The sequence below is a fragment of the Coregonus lavaretus genome (genome assembly GCF_964263955.1).
Source record: "Coregonus lavaretus genome assembly, chromosome: 1".
Classification (NCBI taxonomy): Eukaryota; Metazoa; Chordata; class Actinopteri; order Salmoniformes; family Salmonidae; genus Coregonus; species Coregonus lavaretus.
The window spans coordinates 25,594,939-25,609,818 of NC_139988.1; the positions used below are offsets into that span (position 1 = coordinate 25,594,939).

General features: G+C 44.7%; 1 protein-coding gene across 1 annotated transcript in view; it reads left to right on the forward strand.

The window, feature by feature from the left end:
* Positions 1 to 14,880, forward strand: part of LOC311133346 (1-acyl-sn-glycerol-3-phosphate acyltransferase epsilon-like) — a 41,921-nt gene that overhangs the window by 15,440 nt on the left and 11,601 nt on the right. Inside the window, exon 6 of the mRNA XM_084166847.1 lies at positions 1,059 to 1,220. Within this exon, the coding sequence (XP_084022973.1) occupies positions 1,059 to 1,220 (162 nt within the window). The remainder of the gene's footprint in view (positions 1 to 1,058; positions 1,221 to 14,880) is intronic.

The window sequence follows — 14,880 nt, forward strand, 5'->3', positions numbered from 1 at the left end:
TACAGGAGCAATTAGGGTTAAGTGCCTTGCTCAAGGGCACATCGACAGACTTTTCACCTAGTCGGCTCGGGGATTAGAACCAGCGACCTTTCGGTTACTGGCACAACGCTCTTAACCGCTACCTGCCGCCCATATGCACTTTTATGACTCAGAGAAGTCTTCAACTATAAGGTACTTTTTTAGCTCTCCTAGCTGTGCCATTGAGGAACTAGAGCAAGCACACTTATAGTTGTTTTGTTTGGAACACAACCCTGCATCCCCGCCATCGCACAATTACTGTTCTTTACGCAATCCAAAAACGTCCATTATAAAATCAGTCAGGTTAGGTGGGCATGATTTAAAAGCTTGTTTCGATTGTCAACATGACTAGCTAAGTTATAAAATACAATCTTAGTATTAGGCTTTCACAAGGCAATTCAGAGAAACAGATTGGAATTTTAGTGTGCATAGAAAGGAGTCATGAGTGCATTCAGGTGCGTGTGCCGCAGAAAATTTTCTTCACAATAAACAAACAGGCTAATTCTGTTCAGAACAACCCAGGGTATGACACGATGTTATCTTGTAAATGTATGTTGAATGTTGACACTGTATATGACATGAGTTTAATAATTTGGAAATGTGAAGTGCACATTTGGACTCACAGGTGTTTGGCTTGTATGACATCAAAGCAGTATTTATTATAATCCTCAACGTCTCATCTGTCAAAATACTTTGAGTCCTCTTAATTTACAACATTTCCCTCACTCAGACAGCAAAACATTTGCAAAAGTTGCCCAATTACTGGGAGGGATGGGGGCGACTACTTGTCGCTCGAGGCACTCAAGTTCAGAATGTCTGTCAATCAAAACCCATACAGCGCTGTGATGCACAGAGCCAGAGCTCTGACTTCATGTATAGCATGTTACTGTACAGCCACTATGTTCCAATTTAGACACTTATTAGTGGCCAAATCTGCCATTCTCAACACGTATACAGGTACGAGTATAAAGGGCTACCACTGCATGTCGCCTGGCACAACAAAGAGATTTAACCAATGCTCTCCTGTTTATTTCCCTCAGGGCTGGCTGTCTTAGACCATGTTCTGACCCCAAGAATGAAAGCCTCTCATGTTGCCATAGAGACCATGAGGGATCACCTGAATGCTGTGTATGATATCACCGTTGTGTATGAGGGAACACTGGGCAAAAGCAGTGAAAGACAACCTGCCCCAACCATGCCAGGTATGAGGTTGTTTGAGATAATTCAATTATTTCATATTATAGGGAAATGGAAACACTAGGAAGTAAATCTAAGCAAAGAGATGTAGTCAATCCACTAATACTAAACATGTGCATTTAACATAAAAACAGCTCTATATTTAGTATTTTGATCATCGACAAGGCTGATTTTAGAGGGGTTGGGTTAAATGTGGAAGGTACATTTCAGTTGAATGCATTCAGTTGTACAACTGACTAGGTATCTCCCTTTCCCTTTATTTGAGCTATGTTCAGCGCCATTTTAAATTGCAATAGTAACGACTGACGCCAGTGAGTCACTGGCAGGAATCACCCAATTGGCTGTGGCAGCCTTTCTTAAAGTATGGGTCTCGACCCAAAGTGGGTTGCAGACCTGTTAATGGTGGGTCGCGATGTGTCAGAGTAAATGTATAATTATTTCCTTGATTACTGGAATTGATTTGGCCAAGTGCAACTGCGCTCACTGTTCAGTGCGCTCTCTGCTTAGCTGCGGTCTCTGCTCAGTTTGGCAGCTGCGCGAGAGGGAGATGCCCCTGTGCTTCGCGGTTTAAGGATATTTTTTCTGCAGTTTTAGTTTTTTATAGTTTTCTCTTTTTTTATACCTTTATTTAACTAGGGAAGTCGGTTAAGAACAAATTCTTATTTACATTGACGGCCTACACCGGCCAAACCCGGACGATGCTGGGTCAATTGTGCGCCGCCCTATGGGACTCCCAATCACGGCCGGTTGTGATACAGCCTGGAATCGAACCAGGGGGTCTGTAGTGACACCTCAAGCACTGTGATGCAGTGCCTTAGACCGCTGCGCCACTCGGGAGCTTGAAGAGCACTCCGCGACCCACACGCTGCAGCGTTGTCGTTCAGCAGCAGATGATGCGCTGTCAGCCACTGACTTGTCATTCCCACTCGCCAGCACTCACCACTGTCATCAAATGGACTCAACCTAGCCATAAGTTCTGACTGAGCTCAATCGTCATGAAACGCAAGTACAGCGATGAGTTTCTCTCTTATTTTCATACAAACTTTGAGAAATAACGAGGAGCGCCAACCTTTGTGCGGGGAAGTGCTTAGTAATGAGTCAAAACGAATAAATTAATTAAACGACACGTCCTGACCAAACATCCACAGCATGACAGTAAACCCAGGGAGTTCTTTCAGAACAGGGCAGAATGCTTCAGGAAACAGTGCTTCGACCGTGAAAAAGTAAGTCCGCTAGCAAGGCATTGTTGTCATTTTATAACAGGTGATGATAAGCAGAAATAAGGGAGTACTGTATCTTATAGTAGTAGATGTGAGTTTCTCATTTAAACAATCCCCTGGCCTTGTACACAGCTAATAGCTAACGTTAGCCAAAGCAAGCTAGCTAGCTGCTGATAGTGCAACCCTTAGTAACAGTACAGATGAAGAAGAATGATCAGGCCTACTGTACATCTTACTGTAGAAATTATTGTTGAAAACAAGTCTAGATTGGAACTGTTGCTGTTAAAATACAAGTAATAATTTGTGTTCTGAACTGGAATAAACCAATTGAAGCTAGATGCTTTTTGAGGCAAACACAGTTCTGGGTTGCTCATCTACAGCAGGAAATGGTATCCTGCCTGACTGAGAAAGCAGTAGATATTCGTATCCATTTTGGCAACGCATACCTATGCGAGTCAGGGTTCTCAACTCTGGCGTACTTAAAAAACAAGTACAGAAACAGACTCAATGCTGAGCATTACCTCTGTGTCGCACTGTCAAACTGAGCCCAGAGTAGACAAGCTTGTTAAACTTCAACCTGTGTAAATTGATCAATCAGTTTATTCCAGTTCAGAAGAAAAAATATTTATTGTATTTTAACAGCAACAGTTCCAACCTATACTTTTTTTCAACAATACTTTCTACAGTAAGATGTACAGTAGGCCTGAATTTTTCATCTGTACTGTTACTTAGGGTTGCATCAAAAACGGAGCCTGTCTGTGTGATGTGATCAGTTTATTCCAGTTCAGAAAATGATTTATTGTATTGTAACAGTTCCAACCTAGACAGATATGTGAAGAGTTTTTAATGGGGAAAAATACCCATATAAGTAGCTATTCATGTTTATTTAATTTCATTATTTGTTTTTGTCTATAGTGAGGGGAAAAAAGTATTTGATCCCCTGCTGATTTTGTACGTTTGCCCACTGACAAAGAAATGATCAGTCTATAATTTTAATGGTAGGTTTATTTGAACAGTGAGACAGAATAACAACAAAAAAATCCAGAAAAACACATGTCAAAAATGTTATAAATTGATTTGCATTTTAATGAGGGAAATAAGTATTTGACCCCTCTGCAAAACATGACTTAGTACTTGGTGGCAAAACCCTTGTTGGCAATCACAGAGGTCAGACGTTTCTTGTAGTTGGCCACCAGGTTTGCACACATCTCAGGAGGGATTTTGTCCCACTCCTCTTTGCAGATCTTCTCCAAGTCATTAAGGTTTTGAGGCTGACGTTTGGCAACTCGAACCTTCAGCTCCCTCCACAGATTTTCTATGGGATTAAGGTCTGGAGACTGGCTAGGCCACTCTAGGACCTTAATGTGCTTCTTCTTGAGCCACTCCTTTGTTGCCTTGGCCGTGTGTTTTGGGTCATTGTCATGCTGGAATACCCATCCACAACCCATTTTCAATGCCCTGGCTGAGGGAAGGAGGTTCTCACACAAGATTTGACGGTACTTGGCCCCGTCCATCGTCCCTTTGATGCGGTGAAGTTATCCTGTCCCCTTAGCAGAAAAACACCCCCAAAGCATAATGTTTCCACCTCCATGTTTGACGGTGGGGATGGTGTTCTTGGGGTCATAGGCAGCTTTCCTCCTCCTCCAAACACGGCGAGTTAAGTTGATGCCAAAGAGCTCCATTTTGGTCTCATCTGACCACAACACTTTCATCCAGTTCTCCTCTGAATCATTCAGATGTTCATTGGCAAACTTCAGACGGGCATATATATGTGCTTTCTTGAGCAGGGGGACCTTGCGGGTGCTGCAGGATTTCAGTCCTACACGGCGTGTGTGTTACCAATTGTTTTCTTGATGACTATGGTCCCAGCTGCCTTGAGATCATTGACAAGATCCTCCCGTGTAGTTCTGGGCTGATTCCTCACCGTTTTCATGATCATTGCAACTCCACGAGGTGAGATATTGCATGGAGCCCCAGGCCCAGGGAGATTGACAGTTCTTTTGTGTTTCTTCCATTTGCGAATAATCGCACCAACTGTTGTCACCTTCTCACCAAGCTGCTTGGCGATGGTCTTGTAGCCCATTCCAGCCTTGTGTAGGTCTACAATCTTGTCCCTGACATCCTTGGAGAGCTCTTTTGTCTTGGCCATGGTGGAGAGTTTGGAGTTTGGCAGTCTATGGGGGTGCCACAGGGTTCAATTCTTGGGCCGACTCTTTTCTCTGTGTATATCAATGACGTCGCTCTTGCTGCTGGTGACTCTCAGATCCACCTCTACGCAGACGACACCATTTTGTATACATCTGGCCCTTCATTGGACACTGTGTTAACAAACCTCCAAACGAGCTTCAATTCCATACAACACTCCTTCAGTAGCCTCCAACTGCTCTTAAACACTAGTAAAACTAAATGCATGCTCTTCAACCGAACGCTGCTTGCACCCGCCCACCCGACTAGAATCACTACTCTCGACGGGTCTGACCTAGAGTATGTGGACAACTACAAATACCTAGGTGTCTGGTTAGACTGTAAACTCTCCTTCCAGACTCACATTAAGAATCTCCAATCCAAAGTTAAATCTAGAATCGGTTTCCTATTTCGCAACAAAGCCTCCTTCACTCATGCTGCCAAACATGCCCTCGTAAAACTGACTATCCTACCGATCCTTGACTTTGGCGATGTCATTTACAAAATAGCCTCCAACACTCTACTCAGCAAATTGGATGTAGTCTATCACAGTGCCATCCGTTTTGTCTCCAAAGCCCCATATAATACCCACCACTGTGACCTGTACGCTCTTGTTGGCTGGTCCTCACTACATATTCGTCGCCAAACCCACTGGCTCCAGGCCATCTATAAATCACTGCTAGGCAAATCCCCGCCTTATCTTAGCTCATTGGTCACCATAGCAACACCCACCCGTAGTCTGCGCTCCAGCGGGTATATCTCACTGGTCATCCCCAAAGCCAACACCTCCTTTGGCCGCAATTCCTTCCAGTTCTCTGCTGCCAATGACTGGAACAAATTGCAAAAATCTCTGAAGCTGGAGACACTTATCTCCCTCACTAACTTTAAGCATCAGTTGTCAGAGCACCTTACCGATCACTGCACCTGTACACAGCCCATCTGAAATTAGCCCGCCCAACTACCTCATCCCTATATTGTTATCTATTTTGCTCATTTGTACCCCAGTATCTGTATTTGCACATCATCTCTTGCACATCTATCATTCCAGTGTTAATACTAATTGTACTTATTTTGCACTATAGCCTATTTTATTGCCTACCTCCATAACTTGCTAAATTTGCACACTGTATATTATATGTATTTCTGTTGTATTTTTGACTTTGTTTTGTTTTACCCCATATGTAACTCTGTGTTTGTTTTTATCGCACTGCTATGCTTTATCTTGGCCAGGTCGCAGTTATAAATGAGAACTTGTTCTCAACTGGTTTACCTGGTTAAATAAAGGTGAAATAAAAAAATAAAAAAATAAATCTGATTGATTGCTTCTGTGGACAGGTGTATTTTTATACAGGTAACAAGCTGAGATTAGGAGCACTCCCCTTAAGAGTGTGCTCCTAATCTCAGCTTGTTACCTGTATAAAAGACACCTGGGAGCCAGAAATCTTTCTGATTGAGAGGGGGTCAAATACTTATTTCCCTCATTTAAAATGCAAATCAATGTATAACATTTTTGACATGCGTTTTTCTGGATTTTGTTGTTGTTATTCTGTCTCTCACTGTTCAAATAAACCTACCATTAAAATTATAGACTGATCATTTCTTTGTCAGTGGGCAAATGTACAAAATCAGCAGGGGATCAAGTACTTTTTTTCCTCACTGTATATTGCATTTGTTTTAGGCATAAGGGCAATGAAATGTACCAGTATTTACGTATAGTTGCATATTTTCAGAAGCTTGGGTCCCAGGAAAACACAGAATTTGTCATTTGGGTCCCAGGCTGAACAAGTTTAAGAACCCCTGGTCTCTGGTATTGAGTTTTTGCGCGGAGTGAGTTGAAGAGAGGTTAGGTGCGGACAACTAAGATGGCAACAACAAGTAGTAATTCAAACATGAAGTGTATAGCGCCAGGCTGTACGAATTAACGCCAAAAAAATCCCCTGGTAAGCTACCATCGGCTGCCCAAGGACCCACAACCTTTGAAGAAGTAGCTCCATGTCCTGAAGAGGAAGGACGTGCCAGCTCGAGCTCGCAGGATCTACAGCCAGCACTTTGCAAAGTAAAACTTCATGATGAAGGGCACTTTCGATGCGGCAAATGGGAGTTTCCGAATGAAAAGGACTCATAGGCCTACATTGAAGCCCTCTGCTTGCCCCTCCATTTTCAATTTCGAGTGTTATGGTGTAGGTGTTACCGACCGATCAACATCGCTGACTTCAGAGTCAAGCCAAAGCCGGACTGAACAGAGGCGGCGACGTGAGTCAATGGAGCCTGAGGTAACGTTAACCGATCATGAGTCATGACTGTTGTTAACTAGGCTAGCGTTAGAGACTGGATAACTTTGTTGCAACTCTAGTTGGAGGTAACTAGCTAATTGCATCTGAAGTGTTTTGTGTAACACCCCCAAGCAACTCCACTGCAACTAAAATTGCAACACAGTTTCACCGTATAGCCCTGTTATTAGGTAGCTAGCTAGCTTCAAGTTCAGCTAGTCAAGTAATACATTTTTTGCTGACGGATTTGTTTTTGGAATGCTTTGTTGGCGCCACCTCATTTAGTTAGACTGAAGTTGACATGGCTAATGTTTGCTGAAAAATAAATGTCCCTGTATTTGCTTTGCTGTGTGTGTGCTAACATAGCATACAAGACAGGTAGCTTGTTAATGCCAGCTGATATATTTGGGTTCAGTTGTCTTAACAAAACGTTTGTTTGATTTCAGGATGACATCGTCATCCCTGAAAAGGTTTTCATCCTGGAGGAGACTGTGCAGGAGGCAGAGGTACTTGCAAATCCATGTTATTTCTAAGGCTATTGTTTATTTCAAGACAATCTGTCATCCCTGAGGCCATTTTGGATATAAAATGGACAATATACAGTATATGCAGTGATTCTTCAATATAACTATAGCCTAATAGATGCCTTAATTTTATTTCTACCAACAGGAAAGAATAGTTAGTACAGCATGCCAAACTGACCCCTGAGTGCCAGTGTTCTTGTGCTGCAGTGGAGGAGAGGTCCACCAGGACCATCACTAAAGAGCTCAAGGCCCAGCTAGATTTCGCTCACAACCATCAGTATACAACTGAGTCCTTCCCCTATCAGCCACAGATGGAGCTGACGGAGAGGTGAGAGTGAGATGAGAGAAGACCAGGACTCGCTGTATGAACCTGAGAGCTCAGAATCACAATCATCACAGTGCGAGCCAAGAGATACTATCGAAGAGTTTGTGCAAGATCCAAAATACATAGTCTTTGATAGCAAGCTGAGGGGAGTTTTTCACTGTCAGCCATGAGCCAGGATGTCGAGCAGTTGTCATCGTTAATCCCTGAAAATAAATAGTTTTGCCATCACCATGGAGACCGAGTGTGTTGTGGGCCTCAGGAGGAAGTGGGGGTCCCAGACCAGAGTGGGAAAGTTGTTTGCAGGGAATCTGTTGGTGCCATCAGTGGTCTTCCTTACTGGCAGCTCCCACTCCACATTTGTGGAAATATGTCACCTCAGCCTGGTGTCCATGTTGCTGCGACAGTTCGCAAACCAACAGCGCTTTTACATTGTGCCAGAGGTTAGCCACATGTGGACCCAGCACACGGAGGCCATTCTGGCTACAATTGGTGACAGTCCACTGATCGTATCTGGAGACGCACAGTGTGATTCTACAGGCCATTGTGCCTCCTTTGGCACTTACACCATCCTGGACTCTGCTTCCCACCTGATCCTCGCCCAGGAGACTTGTGCATGTGACCGAAGTGAAGAACAGCTACTGGTTGGAGACGGAGGAATTAGAAAGATGCCTGCAACACGTTGAGGTAAGCTATAGTCTAACCAATATTTTGTAGCTAGCCTAAGGGTTGTAAGTGTGTATTTGTGGGATTCATGAAGAGGACGTAGGTACCTTTTTAGGATAATAATACAATCATTATTACTAACGGGCCCATGGATGCAGCATTGAAACCCTGGCCACTGACAGGCATCCAAGTGTGAGGGTGCACTTGAAGGACTCACATGCTCATATCTGGCATGAGTATGACCTGTGGCACATTGCCAAAGGTGTGCGGAAACAGCTGGTAGCAATCAGGAAGCCAGAGGTACTGTCATATTTTATAGTAAAATCAGAACTATATGATGATTCAAGTCAGTGACTCAGGTGTCTCATTTATTCCCTGTGTCTCAGGTACTGCCATGGGTGAGGGCATTAACGCACCACTTGTGGTACTGTGCCGCCACTGCTGGTGGGAGTGTCCAGGTGCTAAAAGAAAAGTGGATCACCTTAGTTCACCACATACAAATGAACACCAGTGGGTCACTGGCGACACACTCAACTGCACCTAAAGAAGGAACACGACCCTGAATGAACACATCGTCGGCAGCTTTCGAGGCAGTGAGGAAAATCGTCCTCAACCCGAGATTGTTGAAGGATCTCGATAAGGTAAAAAAAGAATCATATCAACTATTTCTGAACATATACTGCAACATTGAGTAAATTAATAAGCACATTTTTCAAAACCACATTCTTTTTTTCTTGCATTCCTATGTGAATAACTACAACCAATTGATTGAATAAAATCAGTAACAGTATAATTGTAGTAGTCTACTTATTAATCTCTAGTTACAGTAATTAGATATTTTCTTTTGTAGGTGACGAAGTGTGTTCAGACAGGTGAACTCAAGAGTGTACATGCCCTGTACACTAAATACGTGCCCAAGAGGAACAAGTTTGGCCAGCAGGGGATGGTCGCAAGACTCCAAGTGGCTGCCTTCGACCACAATTATCGGTGGACAGACAGCAGGCTACAACAAAGGGAGTGGTCCGTTTCAAGCAACAGTTCTCCATGGCTGCCAGGGCGTTTGTGGTGAAATCCATCAAGGCGGCGAAGACATGGTGTTTCCGGTCTGAGCTTCTACACGGCATCGTTGACCGCAGTGCCAATGGTATGTCTACTATATTATGTCAGATATAGACATGGAGAGAGAAATTACCTAAAATGATTTGTGTAACTTATATCTGGCTCTAGGACCATCCCAGCGGACTCTCCTGAGTGCCCAAAGAGAGAGAGTGGCAGTCACTTTGGGGGAGCGGGCTGGTGTTCCCGAAAATGGAGAAGGAGCAGGCCATTCAACAGCGAATTCAAAGATACACCCATCCATAGAGACAATCGGAGTCTAATTGTTTTTCCACAGATTTATTTTTAACCGTTTCAACTCTCTCACCCCCGGACCTGCTGTCTCAACCTATGAATGCTCAGCTATGAAAAGCCAACTGACATTTTCTCCTGAGGTGTTGAAGTGCTGCGCCCTCTATAACCACTGGTTATTATTTTGATGTAAAAAGGGATTTGTAAAATACATTTGATTGTTTGCTGTGCTGCATGCTGTGTATTCACTAACTGATGTGAAATGTATGTAGTATCTGTAACATATTTTGGTGTGTATTTAATCTGCAACTTAACTTCTTAAAGCAGCAATCAGCAGTATAAACAATAAGTGTCCACCCTGCTCCTCTTTCGGTAAAAAGCTGAGGGATGGGGCTGGAGAAATGTAACCACTCTCAAATTCATAGACAGAGCTATGGATGCAAGGATTGACCATCCATGATATAAAAATGATAGCCTCAAAACATGATTAAAAATATATTCCAATTATAATCCGTGTTTTTATAGAAGGTGCAACAGGTCAGCACCTCAGGAGTAAATGGCAGTTGGCTTTTCATAGCCGAGCATTCAGAGGTGGAGAGAGGTAGAGAGACGAAAACAGCAGGTCCGGGACAAGGTAACACGTCCGGTGAACAGTTCAGGGTTGCATAGCCGCAGGCAGAACAGGTGATGTGGATGGGGCTGTGCTCGCCCTCCTGTTTCCTGTAGTCCACAATCAGCTCCTTGGTCTTACTGACGTTGAGGGAGAGGTTGTTGCTCTGGAACAACACTGCCAGGTCACTGACCTCCTCCCTGTAGGCTGACTCATCGTTGCTGGTGATCAGGCCTACCACCATCGTGTCGTCAGCAAACTTGATGATGGTGTTGGAGTCGTGCGTGGCCACGAAGTTGTGGGTGAACAGGGTGTACAGGAGGGGACTAAGCACATGAGGGTCAGCGTGGCGGAGGTGATGTTGCCTTCCCTCACCACCTGGGGTAGGCCCGTCAGGAAGTCCAGGATCCAGTTGCAGAGGGAGGTGTTCAGACCCAGAGTCCTAAGCTTGGTGACGAGCTTGGAGGGCACAAGGGTGTTGAACGCTGAGCTGTAGTCAATGAACAGCATTCTCACATAGGTATTCCTCTTATCTAGGTGGGTAAGGGCAGTGTGGAGAGCAATTGAGATTGCATCATCTATAGATCTGTTGGGGCGGTCTGCAAATTGGAGTGGTTCTGGGATGATGGAATTAATGGGTGCCATAACCAGCCTCTCAAAGCACTTCATGATTACAGAAATGAGTGCTACAGGGCGGTAGTCAATGTGGTATGAAGTCTTAGAGTTCTTGGGGACAGGAATGATGGTGGTCATTTTAAAATGTGGGGATTACAGACTGGGACAAGGCGAGGTTGAAAATTACAGTGAATATGCCTGCCAGCTGTTCTGTGCATGCTCTGAGAACGCGCCCTGGAACAACGTCAGGCCTTGACATGATTTAAAGACCTTTCTCACGTCGGCCTCGAAGAGCGAGATCACCTAATCCTCTGGGTCGGTGACGGCCTTCACACCCGGCACTATGTTGTTGTCAAAGCGTGCATAAAATGCATTGAGTTCGTCTGGTACAGAGGCATCGTTGGGCAGATCACGGTTGGGTCTTCCTTTGTAATCCGTAATGGACTGTAGCCCCTGCCACATGTGGCGGGCGTCGGAGCCTGTGTAATATGATATCAGCCTTATTCCTACACTACCATTCAAAAGTTTGGGGTCACTTAAATGTCCTTGTTTTTGTCCATTAAAATAACATCAAATTGATCAGAAATACAGTGTAGACATTGTTAATGTTGTAAATGGCTATTGTAGCTAGAAACTGCTGATTTTTAATGGAATATCTACATAGGCGTACAGAGGCCCATTATCAGCAACCATCAGTCCTGTGTTCCAATGGCACATTGTTTGCTAATCCAAGTTGATCATTTTAAAAGGCTAATTGATCATTAGAAAACCCTTTTGCAATTATGTTAGCACAGCTGAAAACTGTTTTGCTGATTTTAAAGAAGCAATAAAACTGGCCTTCTTGAGACTAGTTGAGTATCTGGAGCATCAGCAATTGTGGGTTCGATTTACAGAATCAAAATGGCCAGAAACAAAACTTTCTTCTGAAACTCGTCAGTCTATTCTTGTTCTGAGAAAGGAAGGCTATTCCATGCGAGGAAATTGCCAAGAAACTGAAGATCTCGTACAACGCTGTGTACTACTCCCTTCACAGAACAGCGCAAACTGGCTATAACCAGAATAGAAAGAGTGGGAGGCCCCGGTGCACAACTGAGCAAGAGGACAAATACATTAGTGTCTAGTTTGAGAAACAGACGCCTCACAGGTCCTCAACTGGCAGCTTCATTAAATAGTACCCGCAAAACACCAGTCTCAACATCAACAGTGAAGAGGCGACTCCGGGATGCTGACCTTCTATCAATCAATCAATCAATTTTATTTTATATAGCCCTTCTTACATCAGCTAATATCTCGAAGTGCTGTACAGAAACCCAGCCTAAAACCCCAAACAGCTAGTAATGCAGGTGTAGAAGCACGGTGGCTAGGAAAAACTCCCTAGAAAGGCCAAAACCTAGGAAGAAACCTAGAGAGGAACCAGGCTATGAGGGGTGGCCAGTCCTCTTCTGGCTGTGCCGGGTGGAGATTATAACAGAACCATGCCAAGATGTTCAAAAATGTTCATAAGTGACAAGCATGGTCAAATAATAATCAGGAATAAATCTCAGTTGGCTTTTCATAGCCGATCATTAAGAGTTGAAAACAGCAGGTCTGGGACAGGTAGGGGTTCCATAACCGCAGGCAGAACAGTTGAAACTGGAATAGCAGCAAGGCCAGGCGGACTGGGGACAGCAAGGAGTCACCACGGCCGGTAGTCCCGACGTATGGTCCTAGGGCTCAGGTCTCTCAGTTGGCTTTTCATAGCCGATCATTAAGAGTTGAAAACAGCAGGTCTGGGACAGGTAGGGGTTTCGTAACCGCAGGCAGAACAGTTGACTGGAATAGCAGCAAGGCCAGGCGGACTGGGGACAGCAAGGTGTCATCATGCCCGGTAGTCCTGACGTATGGTCCTAGGGCTCAGGTTCTCAGAGAGAAAGAGAGAACGAGAGAATTAGAGAGAGCATACTTAAATTCACACAGGACACTGGATAAGACAGGAGAAGTACTCCAGGTATAACCAACTAACCCCAGCCCCCCGACACATAAACTACTGCAGCATAAATACTGGAGGCTGAGACAGGAGCGGTCCGGAGACACTGTGGCCCCATCCGAAGAAACCCCCGGACAGGGCCAAACAGGAAGGATATAACCCCACCCACTCTGCCAAAGCACAGCCCCCGCACCACTAGAGGGATATCCTCAACCACCAACTTACAATCCTGAGACAAGGCCGAGTATAGCCCACAGAGGTCTCCACCACAGCACAAACCAAGGGGGGGCGCCAACCCAGACAGGAAGATCACGTCAGTAACTCAACCCACTCAAGTGACGCACCCCTCCTAGGGACGGCATGAAAGAGCACCAGCAAGCCAGTGACTCAGCCCCTGTAACAGGGTTAGAGGCAGAGAACCCCAGTGGAGAGAGGGGAACCGGCCTGGCAGAGACAGCAAGGGCTGTTCGTTGCTCCAGAGCCTTTCCGTTCACCTTCACACTCCTGGGCCAGACTACACTCAATCATATGACCTACTGAAGAGATAAGTCTTCAGTAAAGACTTAAAGGTTGAGACCGAGTCTGCGTCTCTCACATGGGTAGGCAGACTGTTCCATAAAAATGGAGATCTATAGGAGAAAGCCCTGCCTCCCGCTGTTTGCTTAGAAATTCTAGGGACAATTAGGAGGCCTGCGTCTTGTGACCGTAGCGTACGTATTGGTATGTACGGCAGGACCAACTCGGAAAGATAGGTAGGAGCAAGCCCATGTAACGCTTTATAGGTTAACAGTAAAACCTTGAAATCAGCCCTTGCCTTAACAGGAAGCCAGTGTAGGGAAGCTAGCACTGGAGTAATATGATCAAATTTCGGAACCTTGAGGAACACCGAAATGTACAGTTGATTTGTCGGAGGACAGACCATTCACAGAGACAAACTGATATCTTTCCGACAGGTAAGATCTAAACCAGGCCAGAACTTGTCCGTGTAGACCAATTTGGGTTTCCAGTCTCTCCAAAAGAATGTGGTGATCGATGGTGTCAAAGGCAGCACTAAGGTCTAGTAGCACGAGGACAGATGCAGAGCCTCGGTCTGATGCCATTAAAAGGTCATTTACCACCTTCACAAGTGCAGTCTCAGTGCTATGATGGGGTCTAAAACCAGACTGAAGCATTTCGTATACATTGTTTGTCTTCAGAAAGGCAGTGAGTTGCTGCGCAACAGCTTTTTCTAAAATTTTTGAGAGGAATGGAAGATTCGATATAGGCCGATAGTTTTTTATATTTTCCGGGTCAAGGTTTGGCTTTTTCAAGAGAGGCTTTATCACTGCCACTTTTAGTGAGTTTGGTACACATCCGGTGGATAGAGAGCTGTTTATTATGTTCAACATAGGAGGGCCAAGCACAGGAAGCAGCTCCTTCAGCAGTTTAGTAGGAATAGGATCCAGTATGCAGCTTGAAGGTTTAGAGGCCATGATTATTTTCATCATTGTGTCAAGAGATATAGTACTAAAACACTTAAGTGTCTCTCCCGATCCCAGGCCCTCGCAGAGCTGTGCAGATCCAGGACAGCTAAGCCCTGGAGGAATACGCAGATTCAAAGAGGAGTCCGTAATTTGCTTTCTAATGGTCATGATCTTTTCCTCAAAGAAGTTCATGAATTTATTACTGCTGAAGTGAAAGCCATCCTCTCTTGGGGAATGCTGCTTTTTAGTTAGCTTTGCAACAGTATCAAAAAGAAATTTTGGATTGTTCTTATTTTCCTCGATTAAGTTGGAAAAGTAGGATGATCGAGCAGCAGTGAGGGCTCTTCGGTACTGCACGGTACTGTCTTTCCAAGCTAATCGGAAGACTTCCAGTTTGGTGTGGCGCCATTTCCGTTCCAATTTCCTGGAAGCTTGCTTCAAAGCTCGGGTATTTTCTGTATACCAGGGAGCTAGTTTC